Raw genomic sequence first — 22002 nt, 5'->3', positions numbered from 1 at the left:
AACACTGCTGGGCAAAGTGTGGACAATGTACCTGGGTCTCTTGCCCGGGGCAGGAATTGGGCTGATTCCCTCTGCCCCTCACCCCAAGCTCTGCCTGCTTGCACTGATGGAATTTGCACAGCTCAAGGCAGAGCCCAGGGGGAGGATATCTGACCCTGCAACAGAAACGGGTGAAGCTGCAAAGGGAAACAGCAAAAGGAGAGTGTTGGGAAAACTTCACTATAAATAAATGGGGGGGAATCAGCCTACTGCCCACTGCAACACGTGCTGTCACTGTCTGTGTTATATAGGGTGGATTAGAGCACTGAGATGTTCTAGCTATCACAAGTTCAGGGAAATCAGTTCGGGATCAAAGTATTTGATGATTTAATTAGAGAAAAGTGGTCAGTTGATGCAGTCTTGGCTCAAGGGAGCGCCCAAAAATGGGGAAAAGCTGAAAGACCACCAGAACAAATCCCACAACACCATGGACCAGCCCCTGGGAACCCAAACCAATTCATATCAGGAGCCACAGAACCCATTTCTCATTTTAATGGCATCATTAGATTACAAGCTGTCCTTGGAATAACCAACCAGACAGCTCCAGCTCCTGACTTTCCTGCTGACCAATCCACTGAAATGAGGAACACAACACTTCATCATGGGATGGCATCAGATCATCTGTTAGCAGAAAAAGGAGGAGTTTGTGGAAAATTCAATAACTCAAACTGCTGTTGGCAAATAGATGACAAAGGAAAAGTGGTGAAACAGATAACAAAGGAAACAAGAAAGCAGCTCATGCACCAATCCAAACGCAGATAGGATGGGAATGTGTCATAGTTTGAGAGGAAGTAAGTTTTCTGAGATATGCTGTAGTCACCAATAAGTGTTCAGATTTTAATATTAGCACCTTGTGTAGCCACTAGAGACATTAGACACGCCTCTGAGAACGCAGGGGTTAAGAGCAAAGAACTCTCGGGGGAAGATCTCTTGAATCCCAGCGAGGGAAGTGAAGAGGCCCCAGCACAGAAGGGTGGGAGAAGCACCAGGAGGCATCGGGCAGCACCCCCACCCAGAGACAGAGCGAGCCTGTGCTGCCTTGAAATTTGATATCAAGTGCTGGCAGCACAGCCCAGCCTGCGGAGAAGGAGGGAGGGGGTGCAGCGAGAAGGGGTCCGGCCGCTTGTGGGAGCTTTTAACCCTTTCTCAGACAATGAAAACTTTGCAGAACATTAACCTTTCCTAGAAGAGAGATAGAGATGAAATGGAATAAAGAGTGTGCAAGTGTGACAGTGAAGAATCTTAAGTGAGAAGAGATGATAAAGTAGCTTAGCCAGACTCTTCTGGTTATAGCCATGGACAGAACATGTTTCGTGTGACACAGAAACTGCATCCAGAGGGAGGCAATGGCTCAGACCCAAGAAAGTTCAGTGTCAGTACCCCTCAGCACCAAGGAGGGAAATTTGAAGAAGACAAGTGCCCCGAAGATGAGACTGTGCTCTGTTTGGAACGGGACAAAGCATCCTTAAAAAGACAACCCTAGGAGCAGCTCTAGTCCATGGTCAGTGGTGAGAGCAGAGACATAAAGGGAAGAGGTCACAACAGCAGATTTACTCCTGGCGGTGCCACGAGTGACCAGAAACACACAAAGATTCAATGGTGTTTCCAGAGAAGCCTATAGCACAAGAAAGACTCCTCTCCTCTTGATGAATTGAGAATTGATTATCTAAAGACTAGTGATAGACTGAGAGTTGAAATTTGAGAGATAGTTGTATTGGAATTTAGTAGAGAAAGGAGGAAATGTTTTTAGAAAGTTTTCATTTTCCCTGCATATTTCTTGTTATTTAGAGTTGTAGTTTAGTTAATAAAGTTTTCTTTTCTTTATTTCTAAGTAAAAGCCTGCTTTGCTTATTCCTGGTCACATCTCACGGCAGACGCCAGAGAGAAACTATCTTCATAGGAGCACTACCATTGTGCCAGCCTCTAACCATAACAGAATGTGACACGGTTTTGTGGCTCCCTGGCAGACCATGGGTTATACAAATGCTGTTTCTCCTCTCCTGTGCTACAGCAACTCTCATCTTTTTACCATGCTCCACAAATTGAGAGTGCAGCTCATTCAGCAGCGGAGCAAGGGGATGCAGGTGGCAGCCAGACCTCTTAATCCAGAAACGGCTACAGAAGGGCAGGGAATGAGGGCACTGAGAATAATACCAAATCCAAAGAGGACCCAGGAAGAAAAAACAGAGTCAATGAGTGAATCTGCTTGGAGATAGGGTCAGGGATTTGTAGATAAGGAAGTAATGGGAGAAGCCATCAGTTTTAGAAAATATTAGAAATTGACACAGAAAGTTCCTCAAAGTCCCGCTGAATTCCTGAACTTCCAGAAGAACAAAGACTTAACATAGCCGTGAATATCGGCTGTTATACAAAAGTGGGGATGCACATTAACGAGGACATGCAGCTGGCGGATCGGGAGGTCTGAACCTTCCAAGTACCTCAGCCAGTGGGCAAAGGGAGAGGGAGATGAGGCCGCGAAAATGAGGATAAAAAGGAGGCTGCGAACTACAACAATGGCAGAGACTGCACAGCAAATGCCCCACGGCCTCTCCCTCTGCTCAGCAATAAAGTCACTTTTACAGGACTCCTCTGTCTCCTCTGGGTACAGAAACCTCCGGCCACGGGAATTCCCCGCACAGCCCCGGGCACGGGGCAGCCCCCTCTGTCCCAGCCACAGCAACCGGGCCGTGCCAGCGCTGCTCCGCCAGCGGCTCCTGCCGAGGCAGCGGCCGCAAGGAGACCGCGGGCAGGGGATGCCCGAGAGAGGCCCCGAGCCCCTGGGAAGCCCCTGCAGAGCCATGGAAGCGGCTCCTGGTGGCACCTGTGAGCCCGGGGCGATCCCCGCTGGAGCAGCCCGTTCCCGAGGGATGTGTCCCGTGGGAGGGACCCCAGGCCGGAGCAGGACGGGGATTCCTGTCCCTGAGGGGAGGCTGTGACAGGACCGGGCTGTGACCCCCATCCCCTGCGCCTCTGGCTGGGGAGAAGCGAGGGAATGCGGGACAGAGTTAAGCCCGGGAAGGAGAGAGAAGTGGGGCCAGGATATTTTCGTAGGAATTATTTCAGTTCTCATTCTCTTGCCCTGCCATGTTTGATCATAAATTCAATTAATTTCCCCAAGTCAAGTGTGAGAGGAATGATGGATTTTGTCCTTACAAACAGGCTGTGGGTCTGCTGGTAGATCAAACCAGCACTGAGAGATAAAAGAAACAATGGAAAAGATTCCACTGATTGATGAATGGGAAAAGATAGTTGCTTTTACAAACAAACTTTAGGTTTGCTGATAAATGAAACTGAACACTGAAAGATGAAAGAAACAATGAGGGAAAACCCTAAATTCCATAAGAATTAAAAATTAAATGGGCGGTTGTACATCAGAGGGAAATCTTAAGTATCAGGAGTAGCGGGAAATTTGAACCTCTCAAGTACCTCAGCCAATGGGGAAAGAGAGAAGGAAAATGCGGCCGGGAAACTGGGATAAAAAGGGAGGCTGCGTCCTCCAAAAATTGGAGAGACCCCAGGGGAATGCCCCATGGCATCTCTCTTTATTCGAATAAAGTAAAAGGATTCCTCTGTCTCCTTTTTGGACACAAACCTCTGAGGTTTGTGGATTAATTTTCCTGACAAGTGCGTTGAGCCCGTCACCAGTGATTGAACTGTCCCACCCTCACCCAGACCCTCGAGCTTTTCCTTACGCGCTCTGTTCCCCGCCCAGGGACAGGAGGGAAGTGACAGAGAGGTTTTGGCCTCTCTCCAGCATCCCTTGCTCCGGCCTGGGCTCCTGCCGAGGCTGCAGGCGGGTCCCGGCTCCGTCCCGCACTCACCCCAGCTCCCAGCGCCCTCAGGTCCCGGTCACACCGAGCTCCCGGCGGTTCGGGGCAGCACCAGCGGCTCCTTGGCCTCCTGCCCGGGCCGGGCCCAGCGCCGAGGCCGCTCCTCAGCCGCGGCTGCCGGGAAATGCCGAGTGCGGGGAAAGGGAGGCGGGCCCGTGCCGTGTGCACAGCCCGCCCCTCATCGCGATTGGCTGATTCTGCCGTCACTCCTCGAGCTCGCGCGGTGATTGGTGGGAGCGGGGCCAAGCACGGCCCCTGGTGCCGCCCTGAGGGCGGCCTTGGCTCGGCAGAGCCGCCATTACCGGAGTGTTCGTGCGGGCCTGCCAGCGCTCGCAGTGGTCGGTGCCCGGTGAGGCGGCGACGGAGCTCGGAGGCAGCCCCAGCGCAGCCTCCGGGCACGGGGCAGGCCCCTCTGTCCCAGCCACAGCAACCGGGCCCAGCCAGCGCTGCTCCGGCAGCGGCTGCTGCCGAGGCAGCGACGGCAAGGAGACCGCGGGCAGCCGCTCCCGCAGCGCCCTCACGCCAGCGGCAACACGGGCCGGACACGGCACAACGAACCCGCCTGAGCCCCCTGCCGCCCCCGAGGCCCGCAGCCAGCCCCGAGCCCCCGCACAACCCAGCACGGCTCCCACCTGCGCTGCGGCCGCCTCCGAGCTCCGCCGCCGCGTCACCTGTGGGGTCCCGGTCACCCCGTGGATGATCCCGGTCATTCCCAGTATGTTCCAAATTACTCCCGGTAGGATCCCAATTGCCCCCAGCATGGTCCCAGTGGCTCCCAGTCATGCCCTGTATGGTTCCTTTCATTCTCAGTAAGAGCTCTCTGTGGCCCCAGTCACCTCCAGTGTGATCCCAGTTACTCCCAGTACTATGCCAGTCACTCCAAGTGTGACCCCATCAGTCCCAATATGATCCCAGTATGACCCCAGCATGGGCCAGCTGCTCCCAGTATCATCCCAGTTGCTCCCTGCATTATTCCAGTTTCTCCTCTTCACCTCTACTACAGATCTGATCACTCCCAGTATGATTGCAGTCAGTCCCAGGATTATCCAAACCATTCCCAGTCCCTCCCAGTATATCTCAATTGTCCCCTGCATGCTCTGAGTTGCTCCCAGTCACCCTCAGTGTGGTCCCAGTATATCCCAGTATGATCCCTGGTGCCTCAGTTCTGCTTCCAGTGGGTTCTTTTCCCAATCTGTCCCAGTCCATCCCAGTCCATCTCAGTCCCTCCCCAGCAGCTGCTGCCATTTCACAGATCCTGCCCCCCTCACCCAATTCCCGGGCACTGGGACCCCCCTGCAGCCCTTTATCCTGCACCAACACCCCCTGCACCTTCTTACCCTGCACCAACACCCCCCTGCACCCCCCTACCCTGCACCAACACCCCCCTGCACCCCCTTATCCTGCACCGACACCCCCCTGCACCCCCTTATCCTGCACCAACACCCCCTGCACCCCCTTTCCCGGGTATCCTCCTCTCCCGGCCCCTGGATCCCCCGTTTCCGTGACCCCGGGGACCCCCGGGCCCCCATTCTCGGCCAGCCCGGGGCACCTCAGCCCCAGCCTCCCTTTGCTGGGAAACCCGGCCTGGGCACGGGGCTCTGCGGCCGCTCTGGGATTTGTGATCCCCCAAAGGAAAGGGAGAGAACAGCAGAGGGAGAGAGAGAAGGAGATTGGGGATCAGGGGTCGGGTCCCAGCGCCCAGCCCTGCTCCGCCGGGGCTGGGACCCGCACCCGCAGGAAAAATTGGCTCCGCTGCTCGCGGTGCTTGCCCGGCTTTGGGCCGAGCCCAGCGGGGTCCGGGCAGAGTTTGAGCGCAGGGCCGGGAGTTCAGCACAGCCCGGCCCGGGGGTCCCGCAGGGCACGACCCTGGAGGGTCCCAGACGGATCCCGAGGGATCCAGAGGGGGGGCAGGAGGGGATCCAGGTGAATTCACTGGAATTCGCCCTTTTCCCCTCCCCCTTTTCCCCTCCCCCCGCGCTCCTCGGACACTTTCGCTTTCGCGTCTCTCCAGCTGCGCCACAGCCGCGATCGGGGACGGCTGCGATGGCTCCAGCGCTGGGGCTGGGGGTGCTCTGGGGGCTCCTGGGGAACTCGGGGGGCGCGACCAAAGGTGAGTGGGACCCCCCGAAACCGGGACCCCCCTGAACCGCAATTCCCGGGCACCGGGACCTGTTGCAGAATGAGCCGTTTGTCGGGGATGAGCCGTTTGTCGGGGATGAGCCATTTGTCGGGTGCACGGAAAACTCGGACTCATATTGAGTCATCCGCAAGTTCCGTTTTATTGAGGAGAGCATCAGACACTTATACAGAAAGTAATAAACTCATGAATATTCTGTGATTTACACCGTCCATTGGCCACACCACAACACCAGCTCTTCCCCATTCCTCAGGGGTTACATCTCTCTTGTTCTCGTGTCTCTTTCACTATTTGTTATCATACTACAGCTAGGCCCAAGGACACGCTATCTTGCAGGTGCAGGACTTGGAATTAGCCATGGCCTTGTACTTTTCCAATCTCTAGTCAGCTAAAATCCCAACAGGGACCCCTCCGAACTTCCATTTCTGGGCACTGGGAACCCCCTAACCTCCATTGCCGGGCAGGGGAATTCCCCTGCACCCCCATTTTGGGTCTTGTGATCCCCCTCTATCACCTTCCCTAGCACTAGGACCCCCTGAGTCCCTGTTCCTGGGCATGGGGACCCTGTGAACCTTTCATGGCAGCGGGACCCCCTGCACCCCCTTATCTGGCACCGGGACCTACACGATCTCCCATTCCTGGGGCTCAGGATCCCATTGAATCCCGAATCTCGGCGTGGGAACCCCCCTGAACCCCCATTCCTGGGCACTGGGACACCCCTGAATCTCCATTTCCGGGACTGGGATTCCCCTAAACCCCGTTATCTGGGACTGGGACTCCCCTACAGCCCCGTCAGAGTTCTGGGAGCCCCCTGCCCCCCTTTTTCGGGGATCCTGCACCACCCTGACACCTACCCCAAAGACAACGGATGCTGCCCCAGAGCCTGACCCTGCCCCACAGCCCACCTCAGCTATAAACTACCCAGATTGGATGGGGGTTCTGGTGAGGGAGAGATACACGAGATAAACCAGATGCTGAAGGAGCACATTTCTCAAGCTCATGAGAAGCCCTCCCAGTGCCTCAAAGAGGGAGAGTCTGATAGTGCAGCAATGAAACCCACAGACATTACAACTGTCCGGGTTCCTGCTGAACTGCAAAGGCAGTCACAGCCAGCAGCAGTTGCCCCTGTAGAAACAAGGAGATCTAAGATGAAAGCAGAGCACCCAGATAAGGGAAAGCCCTCACAACCCTCAGGAGATCCAGAGGTTGAGATCGTCACCGAGTCCCTGACGTACGAAAATCTCCAAAATCTGCACAGAGACACTGTATGATGGGGATGTGAGACTTATACAACCTGGCTACTTTGGGTCTGGGACCTTATAAGTACAGGTGTCCTGTACTAGATGGTGGTGAGGCAAGGAATTTGGGACCCTTGACCCAGGACTCAGGTATCAATCAGATTTTTGTAAGGGAGCCAGGGTCCCTTTCCCTCTAGGAGCGGCTTTTAATGAGTGCCAGAGAGAGGTTTGTCCACAGGGAGAGCATGCAGGAGCACCACCATAGAATGTGCTGGAAGACCCTTGAGGAAGGCATCCAACAGCTGAGAGATGTGGCAGTATTGGAGGTACTCTTTGGGGGGGATGGACAGCATGATAATGGCCCCAACAAGGTCAGGTGCACAGCGCAAATGTTGTGGAGTGTGGTAAATCTGGGGCCATCTCAATACACTGCCTTTATTTCAACGATTAATGCCGACACCAACCGAGAGACAGTGGGCTGTGTTGCCAACAAGCTTAGAAATTATGAGAGTATGATCAATGGCCCAATGCTGGCTCATGTCTCTGCTGTGATTAAAAATCTCAAAGAGGAGATGAGGGAGGAGGTGAGGTGTCACAGACATATTTTATGAAAAATCCTTTCCTTAGGATTTTTTCCTCCTGAGAAGCCGAGAGGCCTTAGGAACAAAATGTAAACAATAATTATCTGCTGCTGTGGAATTACCAGCTGGATCTGTGATTGGTCTCATGTTGTTGTTTCTAATTAATGGCCAATCACAGTCCAGCTGTCTGGACTGTCTTGGTCAGTCACAAGCCTTTGTTATTCATTCTTTTTCTATTCTTAGCTAGCCTTCTGATGAAATCCTTTCTTCTATTATTTTAGTATAGTTTTAACATAATATATATAATAAAATAATAAATCAAACCTTCTGAAACATGGAGTCAACATTCTCGTCTCTTCCCTCATTCTGGGACCCCTGTGAACACTGTCACAGTGAGGAGCAACAGTTCCCATATGGCACCAGTGCAAGTCACAGGCCCCAAAGTCAGAGCCCAATGTTCCCCAGCTAGACAGAGAGGGTACCCCCCAGGGGCTGACCTGTGGTTCTCCCTGCGTGACCATGGGGAAGACATGGGAAGGTGGGATGGAAAACCCACTTCTGTCCTGGCAGCACGGGTGCGTCAATTCAAGGAGGGAAACACAAATCGAGGGAACTCCAGTAAAGTGAAGGTAGCCTCAACCTCCCATGACCGAGCTGCTGAGTATGATCTGTCAGATCCCCTTGAAGGAACCTCTACCATGTATGCCCAGGAAAGAAATAACATGGACTAGAGGGGCCCTGCCTCTAGCCAGGAAGAGGCACGGGCAAACTGGATCTTTTAGACAGTGTGGATCTGATGGCCTGGCACATCAAAGCCACAAAAATATGATGCCTTAGTTGATACTGGTGTGCAGTGTACCCTGATACCATCGGGACAGGTGGGGGCAGAACCTGTTTCCATTGCCAGGGTGACAGGGGGATCCCAGCAATTGACCCCGTTGGGAGCTGAGGTGAGCCTGACTGGGAAGGAGTGGCAGAAACATCCTATTGTGATCAGCCCAGAGGCCCCGTGTATTCTGGGCATAGACTTCCTCCCAAATGGCTTTACAAAGATCCAGAAAGACTCAAGTGACCTTTTGGCATAGCTGCTGTAGAGACAGAGAACATTAAGCAATTGAATACTTTGCCTGGACTATCACAAATCCATCTGCATTAGGACTTCTGAGGGTGGAAGAGCAACGAGTGCCAATTGCCACCTTGACGGTGCACCGCCGGCAGTACTGGACAAATTGGGATGCCGTGATCCCCATCCACAAAATGATCTGTGAGCTGGAGAGCCAAGGGGTGCTCAGCAAAACCCACTGACCCTTCAACAGCCCCATCTGGCCTGTGCGCAAGTCTCACAGAGAATGGAGATTGACTGTGGACTATCGTGGCTTGAATGAAGTGACTCCACCACTGAGCGCTGCTGTGCCAGACATGCTGGAACTCCAGTACGAGCTGGAGTCCAAGGCAGTGAAATGGTATGCCACCATTGGCATTGCCAATGCATTTTTCTCCATTCCTCTGGCAGCAGAATGCAGGCCTCAGTTTGCTTGCACCTGGAGGGGCATGCAGTACACCTGGAACCGACTGCCCCAGGGGTGGAAGCACAACCCCACCATCTGCCATGGACTGATCCAGACTGCACTAGAAAGGGGTGAGGCATCCAGGACATCGATGACATCATTGTGTGGGGGAACACAGCAATGGAAGTGTTTGAGAAAGGAGAGAGGATCATCCAGATTCTGCTGGAAGCCAGCTTCACCATCAAGAAGAGCAAAATCAAAGGACCTGCCCAAAAGATCCAGTTCCTGGAGTAAAGTGGCAAGATGGATGGCATCAGATTCCCACTGATGTCATCAACAAGATCACAGCAATGTCTCCACCAACCAGCAAGAAGGAAACATAAGCTTTCCTCCCTGCCATGAGGCTTCTCCACCAGCTCTGAGCTCTGGCTGGATCTCCGGCCGCCTTCCTGACTCAGGGGGGCTCTTTCCTCCCCACAGCTCCCTGGGCTGGGTTTGCAGCCCCTCCACGTGCGGGATCTCTGGGACTTTTCCACCTCTTCCATTTAGCCACAGCTTGAGAATGACAAACCCTGATTTGGGGGAAACCAAGGTGGGAGTGCCTTGGAGTAGAGGCTCCTCCTGGCCAGGTCCATCTCTGGAACTCAGCAGGAGTCTTGTGTCCATGAAAATCTCCACAATATCAAGATTCAGCCCAACGGTTTCAGGGGTTCCCCCTTCTCCAGCGTTCTGCTTAGGGATGATCCAGGGGCTTTTGGGGGTCCATGGGGGCCTTCTGCCCTCATGCTCTACTTTGAGATCCCAGGGATCCCAGGGGTCCCTCCTCTCCAGGCTCCCCCCCTTTCCAATCTGCCGGGGTCCCCCAGCTCTGGGATCGCCTCTCTCTGCTCTCCCCACTCTGGGGGTCCCAGGGGTTCCCCTCTTCTGCTCTCTCGGGGGTCCCCAGGACCAATGTCCTCCCCTGCCCATACTGGGCAATGGCCACATGGGCCCCCAAAGATCCCACAAGGGGCTCAGCTTTGGGCTCCTGCAAGATCCAAACCTACACACACAGAGAAAAAAACCTCCCAGGGACACCAGATGATGTTTGGGGTCAATTCCACAATCTGTGAGCTCCAAACACACCCCAATAAAAACACCCTCACAGGGACCCCCAATAGATTTGAGACGGGCTCCCCCTCCCCGCTCACTTTCAGGACGAGCTGGGGGCGATGGTACCGCAGCCGCGGCCACAGGGGGCACTGGAACCTCCTGTTCCTCCTGTTCCTGCTCCTGCTCTTCCTTTTCCTGCTCCTCCTTTTCCTCTCTCCCTCCTCCACCTCCTCCTCCTCCCTACCCCACTTCCTCCCCAGTTCCTGCCTTTTGTGTATTTAGAGTGGAAAACCTTGCTTGCATTTAGAACCAGAACAAAGATCCCAGACGGAACACGGCTTGCTGCTTTTAGTCAGATGTATCAGTGACTAAAAGTCACGTTTCCTTTGGTTTGGTGCGTCCTTGTTCCTCCTCAGTGTTCAGGCTGGGCTATGGTGTGTCCTTGTTTGCTGCATTTTCCGAGTTCCTCTTGCACCCTTTGGGCCATAGGCTGTGCCCTGGGAGGGTTCTTTGTGCTCCTTTGTGACACAGGAGAACCTTCCAGGCGGTTTCTGCGTGAGCTGCTGCTGGGACGTCACAGGAACAGCGCCACGTCCCCGTGGTGTTCCCGTTGCTGTGCGACACGGAGGCCTCAGTGCCCAGAGTGGCTCTGGGCTCGTTGCTGGAGGATCCTCCTGCCCGAGGCATTCTCAGCAGCCAGCCCAACCCTGACGGGTGTCCTTCTGTGCTTGCAGGACTACAGGCTGCAGACGTGTGCAGCGCAGCCAAAATGATGCAGCACATGGCTGCTGCAGTTTGCACTATGTACTCTGTGGCTTATTCGGGGTATTTTTTAACCCACTTGGCACGTAAGTTGAGGTTTTCCTTTGCTGCAGCATCTGTGGCTTTGGCCTTGCTGTGTGCTTTCTGTTCTTCCTCTGGAGCTGAGTTGACTTTGGAACCAAATTTCCATGAAGACACCATTGCTTTGGGAGAGCTCCTGCCAGCAGCTGCAGCTGAAAAAGGGGGTGTCTGCAGCCAGCGGGGGGTGCACAGCATCTGCAATGGGCCCTGGGGGGTTCTGTTCCGTCAAGCAGGGAGTCTGTGCCAGCAGAGCCTGGAACTCCCTCCCTTTGCTGCTCCAGCCAAGAGCTGACCCAGCCCAGTATTTTGTGCTGCTCTCTTGCTTGCTGTGGGAAAGGACTGTGGCTCCTGGAGGGATGCTGTGAAAGCAAAATGCTCTCTCGGGGTTGCCTTGCTCCGTGGCATTTCCCACCACAGGCAGTTTTTCTCCTAACAGCATCTGGTTCATGTTCCCTCTCCCGTTTCAGGGCACCTCATGTCTACATTCCAAGCAGCTCCTCCTTCGGTGAGTGGGAAAGGAACCTTTGGTGTTTGGAATTGTGCAGCAAGTGGTGAGCTCGGCATGTGGCAGCCGAGTGCAAGCCTGGGAGGCTGAAGGAAAGTTCCTGTCACTATCTTTGCAGCAGCAGCAGCAGCAAAGGGATCCCTGGCAGTTTTCTCCTTTTCTGCTGAAGAGCTTTTGAAGAGCTGCAGGTCTGGTTTTGCAGGCAGAGGATTGCTTGCTGGCTTTAGCCATGGTGGAATATTGAATTCCCAACAACAAGTGGCAATGTCGACTTTAGCCCATTGTTAGTCGGAACAGCTCTGAACCAAATTTTTTCTTAGTGCAGCTGGATGTGCAGCTGAGGATAAATAAGGTGATAACTGAGATAGAACTTCCTGTCCCTCACACTGCCGTCTGTCCACAGGGCACAAAAGCAGCACCAGCACCTCCTGGGACTCCCTCTGCTTCCAAAGCGGAGGCCAAAGACAAGGAAGACAGCAGTGAGCTTCCTGCTGCTCTGGGGGACGATGGTGAACTTCCCTCAGTGCCAGGAGATGACAGTGAACTTCCCACTGCTCTGGGAGACGAGGGCGAACATCCCGCGGTGTGGGAATGCAACGGCGAGGCTCCCGCAGGGTGGGACAAGGACAGGGGGCATCTCCTGGCATGGGACGAGGACGGTGGATGTGCCCTGGTGTGGGACCAGAATGGCCAAGCTCCCACAGAGTGGGACGAGGACAACGGACAACTCGCAGTGTGGGATGAGGAAGGAGGACATCTCCCGGAGTGGGATGAGGATGGAGGACATCACCCGGAGTGGGATGAGGATGGAGGACAACTTCCGGTGTGGGATGAGGATGAAGGACATCTTCCGGAGTGGGATGAGGATGGAGGACATCTCCCGGAGTGGGATGAGGATGGAGGACATCTCCCAGTGTGGAACGAGGACAACAGACAATGCGCAGTGTGGGATGAGGATGGAGGACATCTCCTGGAGTGGGATGAGGATGGAGGACATCTCCCATCTCCCATCCTCCTCGCACAGGATGGAGGACATCCTGTGTCTTGGGAAGAGGAGAGTGAACATCTCCCAGCATGGGAAGTGGACAGCAAGGATCCCCTGGCTTGGAAAGATGATGGAGAAGCTGCAGCATTTTGGGAAGAGGATGGAGAAGCTGCAGCATTTTGGGAAGAGGATGGAGAACCTCCCTCTGCTTGGGAAGAGGACAATGAAGCTCCCTCCGCTGTGGGATCCTGGGCTGAACATCCTGACAGCAGCACAGCCCTGCAGCCAGAGGGGAGAGGGGAGTGGTGCCTGATGCAGCTGAGTACGTCTGCTCTGTTCCTGGGTGCCCGAGCAGGTGCTGTGTGTGTGTCTGGGCATCAGCTGCACCCAGGGTTGCTCTGCAGCTGAATGTCCCAGAGCCATTTATTGTCCTTCCCCAGCTGACACCAAGGGGCTCACGGCCCCAGGGAGCGGGGCTGGTTCTGGCTTTGCTGCAAGGTGGGCTCTCACTCTGGGAGGGAGCGTCTTCCACATTTTTTCTTTCAGGGAACACCGTGAGCGAGGCGGAGCCTGCCCAGAAATACCTGGAAGTGGAGGAGATTGGCCAAGGGTAAGTGCACAGCAGCTGCTTCTGCACAAGCAGGGCTGGGTGTTGCACTGGTGCAGGATCAAGTGAGAGGTCAGGAGAGCCCAAAGCACCTTCAGACACTGGCTACCATCCTGCTGTCTCTCAGTCCAGATCAGAATTGATAACTGTGGTCAGAAGGCACCATCCAAGGCCCCTGAGACTGGCAGTGTCCTGCCTGCAGCAAGGAGCAGGACCTGGAAGATCTTCTGTCCCTGGAACTGGATTGCCTAAAAGACCAACTCACCATCTGGTGACTGTCAGAAAACAGTTCTCAAGAAGATTTCTTTCAAATATTTTCCGTCAAAAAATATCCACTGGTCAGGAGTATCAACCTAATGGTTTAGAAACAGAAACCAGAGATGAAATAATAAGTACTCTATTCTAGCACAGGTAGCAGACCCCATACATTCAGTAACAGACACAGAGCTGATGCACTGTGGAGGAAAAAGCATCACCTGTCTGATGGCAGAGCCCTTGTGGATCCTGCAGGTCTTAGGCAGGAAATGGAAAAGGATGAAATGCATTCTTTTCCAGTTCTTTAGACACCCATTTCTCCTCCTAGCTTTGGAACTAAAGCAATTCAGCGTGGACATTTGGGATTTGCTCCAGCCCAGTTCCTTCGTGCTGGGTCTCAGTTTCCTCTTGCACACCTTGCATGGCAGAGGGCTGGTGGCTGCTGTGCTGGTGATGGAAGGGTCGATGCACCCAGGTGTTTGTGAACGCTGCAGGCAGCAGAGATCTCCTGTCTGGGCTGGCTTTCACTGCCAGGGCCTAAAGCGCTGCTTCTTTCTTCTCTGCTCTTTTGTCTCCAGGGCTTTCGGAACCGTTTACAAAGGACTCGACAGGGTCACTGGAGGAGAGGTCAGTGCCAACACGCCCAGCACGGCTGGCAGCTCTGCAGGGCTTTCCCCTCTGCTGGGAGCTGTGGCTGCAGCTCTGGGGGCCAGCAGAGCTTTCCTGCCCAGGCTGCTCCTCTGAAGGCAGAGCAGTGTCAGCCTGCAGAGCACAGCTGGGACACACTTGGTCCTTCTGAAGAGCACAAGGAATGCAAGGAGGGCAGCGGTGTCTGTCAGTGCAGGACGCCCTGGCTTGGTCTTCATATCTAAAAGTGTGAATGCATCAGCTGCTGGAGACTGAGGTCCAGTTTATCGTCATCCCAGCCTCAGACAGGAACATTATTTAGCAGTTTTTCCATCCTGCCTTTTATCTTCAAAGGGAACCTCAAGGCCTAATTAGGGAGAGCTCCTGCTTGGGCTTATTTTGGGGTTTTAGTCCTACTTCAGCTGTTCACAGAGGGAGAGGGAGAGAAATGAGAAGATGGGTGTCCAGAGCAAAGCTCTCTCCTAAATCCTGCAGTTGTGTTTGGGTCTGGTGTCAGTGACAGCCTGTGACAGGCATCACCTGAGCAATGGGTGTGTGTTTGCTTAGTTGTGCAATCCCAAACAGAGCAGTTGGATCTGAAATCATGACCAAATCCCATAGAATTGCTAAAGGGTTTCTGGCTGTTTTGCTCTGTTTTTACAGAACCAGAATTACCTCCTGCTTGCAACATGTGTTTGAATAATAATAATAATAATGAGAGTGTTGAGGCCATTTGAGAAGACTGTAGGTGCAGAGAATGTTGTTAGAGCTTTGAGGCTGGCAGCTGAGGGACCATTTCTGCAGAGCTTGCAAGGCCAAATGTCTCTGGCCATGTGTCCTGTGAGCAGCCCCCGGCTGGCAGAGCAATGGGCTGTGGGAATGGCCCTTGCTGAGCTCTGGTGTCCCATCCCAAGGCAGTTGGGCCCAGGCCGGCTCCGTTGCTCCAAAAAGACTCGCTCCGTGTTTGCTGTGGCCTCCTGCCACAGACTCCTGCAGTTAAAGGCTGCAATGTCCCTTCAGGTGGCCATCAAGAAAATGAGTCTCAGAGGGCAGAATAGGGAACGAGCTGTGAATGAGATCCTGCTCCTGAAGGACAAGAAGAACCCCAACATTGTCAACTTTCTGGACAGGTCAGTGCTTCCGCTCTTATCCCGTGCCCAGGCCCTGCGTTAACCTTTCCTGGCATCTGGAGTCTGTAGCCTGTTTGGAAAATGCCTGACCCAGCCACATCTTCCCAAAACAACAGCCTGGCAGTTCACTCCCTCCGTGTGCTTTTGTTGCTTTGCTTTGGTTTTTCCTTCAAGTTCCTCCCCATTTGCTGTGTCTTCTAACAAATGCTGATGAACCACAGCAGAAATTATTTCCCTTGGCTTCTTCTTCCCAGCCCTTTTCCATTGCTACAGATGCCAGGAAGATCAGGTTCTTGTGTCCAGAAATGCCTCATTTGCCCATTTTTCACTGGCCTTGCCTGTTTCTGAAGGGACTTTCTGAAAGGTTTTCTGACTGCTTTTGTCCCAAGTGCTGAACAGCCTCCTCCCCTGGATAACCCTGGCAGTTGTGTTGCCTTCTTCTGCAGGGAATGGTGGAACTGATGAGTTCAGAAGCTGAACCAGCTGGGGCCAAGGGTTGTGGTTCCACATTGATCTGGGCTGTTGCTATTTTTCACCTGCTTGCCATCTAAGGCCTCTCCTTTCTCACAGGTGTCTCCTTCTCCTTTAGACTGTGCAGATTCCAAGGGCTGTGCAGCCTGGCAGGAATGTCTCTCCATCTGATTCTGTCCTCATTGATAATTGACCTGGAAACAAAACCCCACTCCAGGCTTTTCCATGGGGGAATTGAGCTCTGCACTTTCCTTTCCATGCCATTGCTTTCCTCTTCCAGCTTCCTTGTTGATGGAGATCTCTGGCTGGTGATGGAATACATGGATGGAGGAACTTTGCAGGACGTTGTCAGACAGATACGCATGGCTCAAGGAGAGATGGCAGCTGTCAGTCGGGAGGTGAGCGGTCCTGCTTGTCACTCCATGGCTGGGACACGATGGCCCTTCCAAAGAGGGCGTGAGAACAGGAGTGGCTCCATGCTCAGGCCTTTGTTTCTGTGTTGTTTCTGTGAGCTGGAGAAGAAAGAGCCTCTGCAGTGAACGGCCTGCCAGCATCACTGCACTTCTACTCTGTTCTTGTTCTCTCTCCTGCTGTTGTGGTACTCTCTGTCTGGTTTGGATTTGATTTGCTGTTCTCAGCTTTGCCTTGAACCATTTGCCTGGAGCTGGTGTGCACTGCACTCCTGGCCTGTCACAGCAAAGCTGCTGCTGGCAGAATTCTGAACTGTCCTTTCTTGTGTGATATATTCTGGCCATTGGTTTTTGCCCTCATGTTTCTTGTTCTCTCTCAGTGTCTGCAGGGCCTGGATTTCCTCCATTCCAAGCGGGTGATCCACAGGGATCTGAAGAGCTCCAACATCCTCCTGGGCACGGACGGCTCTGTCAGGCTGGGTGGGTGTTCCTGGCCAGGCACGGCGCTCCCGGGCTGCGGGTGTGGGGCTGCTTCCCAGGGAGGGCCAGAGCCCCACAAGGGCTGCTGGGGGCACTGCCCGGCCTCTGCTGCCAGCTGAGAGAGGCTGCCCCTGCAGAGAGCTCAGGAGAGGAGCAGGGTGCCAGCAGTGCCTTTGCTCTGCCTATGGCCCTTCTTTGTGCTTGGTTTCCTCATTCCAGCTGCCTTTGACAGGGTTTGTTTCTGTTCTCAGCTGATTTTGGCCTCTGCGCTCAGCTCAGCCCTAAGCAGGACCAGTGCAGCTCCATGGTGGGCACTGCTCACTGGATGGCCCCAGAAGTTGTGACCAGATCTCCTTATGGCCCCAAGGTGGACATCTGGGCCTTTAGAATTGTGACCATCGAGATGGTGGAAGGAGAACCTCCTTACTTCAGGGAAACGGCGGCCATGGTAAGAGGCAAATTCTGCAGTGGCTGCAGAGGCCTGTGAGCACAGGGGGACCCTGCACTGGGAGCAGCAGCTGGAAGTTTCTACACATGGGAAGGGAATTCCCAGAGGACTCCATCCTCAACACAGATGATTATTCTGCAGTCTCCAGCAAAAATCTGCTTTGGGATTTATGTTGTTGCAGCTCTTCTGGCTGGGAGGATGACCTGAAAATGTGAACGAGTGCAGTAGCTCTAATGTTGAAAGAAAACCCCAAACCATCCCCAAATCCCACCCACAAATCCCAACAAGTTTTTTGAAGGAGTTTCTAAAAAGAGGTTTTGCAAGATGATCACCCCCCTGATTCTTCTCACTGGGAAACTTGTCTAAAACCTGAAGATGATTGCTTAACATCCCCTTTAGAATCTAACATATTTCTTTCCTAGTCCAAGCTACTTTCTCTTTGGCACCAATCCTGAGCTTTCAGCAACACAAACCTCCTGTTTCTTGCCTGGCAATTTTTGGGACGGGGCATCAGAAATGCATCTACTTGAGTGTCAGTGGCACTGCAGAGATGCACTTGACGTAAGAATCCTCTGAAATAACACAATATTTCTCATGGAGGTTCCAACGAACAAAGTCAGCCAGTGAAACTGGCTCTCAAGGCGAGATCATTTGGATGTTGCAGTGGCTGTGGCAGCCCCAGGGTTTGGGGTTTTTGGCTGGCATAGCAAAATGAGCTGTGAGCAGCATCTGTGGCAGGGAGGAAAGTGCCCCTGGAGCTGGGGCTGAGGCCCCGGGGTGGATGTGAGCCCGTGTGGGTGTGAAGGGAGCTGGCAGAGCACTGAGTTTGCTTTCCCTGCAGGCTCGCGCTCTGATCCGGCAGAACGGGACCCCGCAGCTGCAGGAGCCCCGGCGCCTGTCGGCTCTGCTGCGGGACTTCCTCGAGTGCAGCCTGGAGACGGACGAGGAGCGGCGCTGGGCTGCCCAGGAGCTGCTGCAGGTGAGGGCCAGGGGCTGCAGGGGAAGCAGCAGCGCCAGGGAGGGGTTTTCTTGTGGGGCCCCCTCCGACAGTCTCCAGTCTGGCTGCGTTCCACACGCAGAGCAAGCAGAATCCTCGCCTGCTGTGGCTTGGCAGCTCCTTTGGAGCTCATCTGGGCCTGGTGCACAACAGCGAGCAGGGACATCTTCAAGCAGCTCAGGGGGCCCAGAGCCCTGCCTGACCTGAGCTTGGATGTTTCCAGGGAGGAGGCACCTCCCACATCTCTGGGCACCTTCTGTCACTGTTTCCCCACTCTGCTGGTTAAAAAATTCTTCCTTAGATCCAATCTGAGCCTGCTTCCCTCTCCTGAGTTACAAACCATTTCCCTTTGTCCTGTTGCAACAGAGCCTGTGAGGAACTTGACTCTGGAAAGTAACAGTTCATTTCTTTCCTCTTTATCCTTTTGGCAGCACCCATTTTTATCATCAGCCAAGCCTCTCTCCAGCCTGACACCTCTGATCACTGCAGCGAAGCAACTGAGGGAGCAGCGGAGGAGATGAAGCACTTGAGGGCAGCTTCTTGTTACAGTAGTTAGGTCAACTAGGTAGTTATGGTAGTTAGCACTGCTAGTTGGTTATGGTAGTTAGCACTGCTAGTTGGTTAGGGTAGTTAGGATTGCCTGTGTGTTATGGTTCTTATGACAGCCTGTTTGTTATGGCAGTTTTTTGAATAAAAACTCTCTTAACCCTCAACTGCCTTGCCGTGTCCCTTCCTTCTCCCGCTGTGCCTCAGCTGCCCGGAGCAATGTGAGGGGAGAGCGGGCCCAGCCTGGCCCAGAGCTGAGCCCCAGCAGAGCCCTGGCAGAGCCCAGAGCAGCCTCGGCACCTGCAGAGTCAGCCTGGAAGGAGGCGCTTGGAGCCTTCTCGGCTGCACCCGGCTCTTGGTTACAAACTGGGTGTGCTGGAAAATGCCACCGGCTCTGCACGAGGGCAGAAGGGGCCCGGGGAAGGCCCAAGTGCTCCATGCAAGGGAAAAACCTGCCCTGGGTTTGTTATAAATAACTAGGTAGTGTTGCTTTTGCTATTATGTATTGACTTCTGCAAAGTATTCTTAATTACAACAATTTTGCTGCAGTACAGTTTGTAATCACTTTTAACTGCTTTTGCTATAGCATAATTTGTCAGGTTTTTGTGGCCAATGCCCTGGCCTCTGTGTAGCTCATATCCTCAGACCATCATTTATGGATGATATTTTAATTTGCGAACAGTGTGAAAAACATACATTATAGTTTTGGCTTTTGCAAAATATTAAAGTGGATGCCAGATGTTGTCCATTATAATGTTAACTTTTGCAGAAGTAGCTGTAGTGAAATAATAACTAATGCTTTTATTTTTGTAACTAACTGACAATAATAACTCAGAGATGTTTGTGAAATAGCTAATGTTCATTTAAAGGACCTGTGGAAATGGCTAAAACCCTCTGCATGGTCAGATAACATTTAAGGAAGGGATGTGATGAGGAGCCCTGCCACTGACCCTTCCACTGTCAATAACTGTCACCTGCTGAAACCACAGAACAGGGGGCCCTTGTGAGGGAGTGACACACAACCCTCAAAACAGCAATCCATGATTCCTGCATGTACTCTAAAAAGGCGAGATGGGGGTAAAACCAACCTAAAGAATTCCTGGAACATGTAAACAAGTTAAAAGAAATGTTTGAATTACTATGATCATTATGAATATGCATTTACGAATGTAGGGGGAAAAGGAGATAAGAAGAGTTGCTGTGGTTAACAGGTGTGCCTCAGGCCATCGCCAAGCACCAGTGCTGTTATTCATGTGTCTCTATTTATCCCTTATTAAAATTCTAAAAATTCTAAAGCGTGAGGCTCCTTTCTCACAACGCCCAAGGTCCTCACCCCTTGTTGTTCTCCCAAGTCATGATCTGTCAATCATAAAGTTTGTGTGGATGGAGAAGAAAAAGACTGCAAAGAAAAGGAAAATGCATTGGTGTGGAGGCCCATGGGCCTACCATTAGAGTTTAATCTCCCACCCGTGGAGGACTGGTCCCCAGTAAGAGGAATAGATTTCAAGGTTATGGTGAGAAGCTTGCTTCTCCCACAGATCTTTGCAGGCACATGCTCATTTATGTAAAGTTATGTTACTCCATTGGCCTGTTGGCCTAATTACCCTAGTTCACCCCCTATTACTGGTGTCTGGTTAGTCCCTACAATGTTCTCCTCTCTGTCCCTCCATTGGCCCTAATTTACTGCATTCCTCTGCCCCTGTTTCCCTATTAGCAGACCCGACCCTTAATCCCTCCTTTGCACCATTTCCCCCATATCCATTGGACCCTGACCCTCAGCTCCACCCTCACTACCCCATATAAAAACCCCCTGTGCCCTCAGCTTGCACCCTGTCTTTGTCCCTGGGCCCTGTTCAGCTCCATCCCCTGTTCCTGTACCAATAAACCCAGTTTGCTGCAGATCATACCCAGACCCATCCTGCCGACTTTGTCAGCTTTATAAAGCAGCCCTGAGCTTCGGGCTCCGGAGTGCTGGACGCTCCAAGGGCCTCGGCAGCCTCAGGACGCTCCAGGCTGGGACAGCCAGGCAGGGCAGGAGGAATCACTGCCCCTTTCCCCTCTCTGCTGCTCCATCTCCCAGCCCAGCATCGCTGCAGGACAGCCTCACTGCCAACACCATCCTGCCAGGGATGGACTGGGGGGATCTCCTTCCCCTTCCCTCTGGCATGGAGGCAAATCCCATCTTCTCCTTGTCTGCCCTCCTTCTCCTCATTCTGTCCTACATCCATCCACTTTCCTTTCTCATCTCCTTCCTCCCTTGTTCCCTCTTGTTCCTTCCTCTCCTTCTGCCTTTTCCTTTTCCCTTCACCATGTCTATTCCTCTCCTTGTCAGCCCGGGGAACTGTGAGGAGGTAAAAGCCTCCCTGTGCTGGGAAAGGTGTGGGGAATGTGAGAAGAGCTTCAGGTAGAGCTCAGCCTATTCCTGGTGACTCCAAAGACGGCCATGTCGGATGCAGAGATCCATGGGGGTGCAGAGATCCCCCTGCAGATCCATGGGGATGCAGAGATCCCCCTGCAGATCCACGGGGATGCAGAGATCCCTCTGCAGATCCACGGGGATGCAGAGATCCCCCTGCAGCCCGCGGAGCAGCCACGCTGAGCACGGCGATGCCTGAGAGGAGGCTGTGACCCCGCGGCCCCGCTGGAGCAGCCTGTCCTGGCAGGACTGACCCCGGGGCACAGTGACCCACGCTGCAGCACTTGGAGGGGGCTGTGCCCCGTGGGATGGACTCAGCTTGGAGAAGTTCCTGGAGAAGTCTCCGGTGGGAGAGAGCCCAGGGTGCAGCAGGGGAACGACTCCTGTCCCTGAGCAGAGGGAGAAGCCCCGGGGCATGAACTGAGCCCGGCTCCATTCCCTGTCTGCGGCACTGCCGGGGTAGGAGGTGCAGCTGGAAGGAGGAAGGCGTGGGGGATGACTGGATTTAAAGGTCTTCACTTACTTCTCATTATCCTGCTCTGAGTTTTTGGAGTTTTCTGTCACAAATCTCTCCCCTCCCCCACTCATCCACTGGGGTTTGGAACGGTTTTCCTGTTTTTGGGGGAATTCAAAGCGATGCACTGATGCTCCTAATTAGGGGTACGAGAAGTGAGGCTCCAGGGCTTCCCGCTGAGCCGGAGCCACCGGAGCCGCAGTGTCGGGAAAGCCGTGGCGGGAGGTGCGGAGAAGTTTGTTTGTGTTTTCAGCTCAATCCCCCTCGGGCCCGGGCCCGTTCCAGGGCTGTTCCTCAGCTCCGGCTCTGCCCTCACGCAGCCCTGGGTGCCCTGAGAGCGCGG

At 53.6% G+C, this 22002-nt stretch overlaps 1 protein-coding gene across 1 annotated transcript in view; it reads left to right on the top strand.

Annotated features, from left to right (window-relative positions):
* LOC128945582 (serine/threonine-protein kinase PAK 3-like) overlaps window positions 1–18159 on the top strand; it is a gene marked incomplete at its 3' end in the record, with an annotated part of 46502 nt that extends 28343 nt beyond the window's left edge. Inside the window, exons 5-14 of the mRNA XM_054289317.1 lie at window positions 8884–8893; window positions 12177–12558; window positions 12808–13113; window positions 13305–13368; window positions 14199–14247; window positions 15268–15377; window positions 16129–16246; window positions 16639–16738; window positions 16990–17186; window positions 18028–18159. Coding sequence (XP_054145292.1) covers window positions 8884–8893; window positions 12177–12558; window positions 12808–13113; window positions 13305–13368; window positions 14199–14247; window positions 15268–15377; window positions 16129–16246; window positions 16639–16738; window positions 16990–17186; window positions 18028–18159 — 1468 coding nt within the window. The remainder of the gene's footprint in view (window positions 1–8883; window positions 8894–12176; window positions 12559–12807; window positions 13114–13304; window positions 13369–14198; window positions 14248–15267; window positions 15378–16128; window positions 16247–16638; window positions 16739–16989; window positions 17187–18027) is intronic.
* Between the last annotated feature and the right edge of the window lie 3843 nt (window positions 18160–22002).

This window comes from Melozone crissalis, unplaced genomic scaffold (genome assembly GCF_028551555.1).
Source record: "Melozone crissalis strain CALT ecotype California unplaced genomic scaffold, PUWL_Pcris_2 ptg000066l_1, whole genome shotgun sequence".
NCBI lineage: Eukaryota > Metazoa > Chordata > Aves > Passeriformes > Passerellidae > Melozone > Melozone crissalis.
The sequence above is the reverse complement of the archived record's forward strand: the minus strand, read 5'-3'. Positions and strand labels throughout refer to the sequence as shown.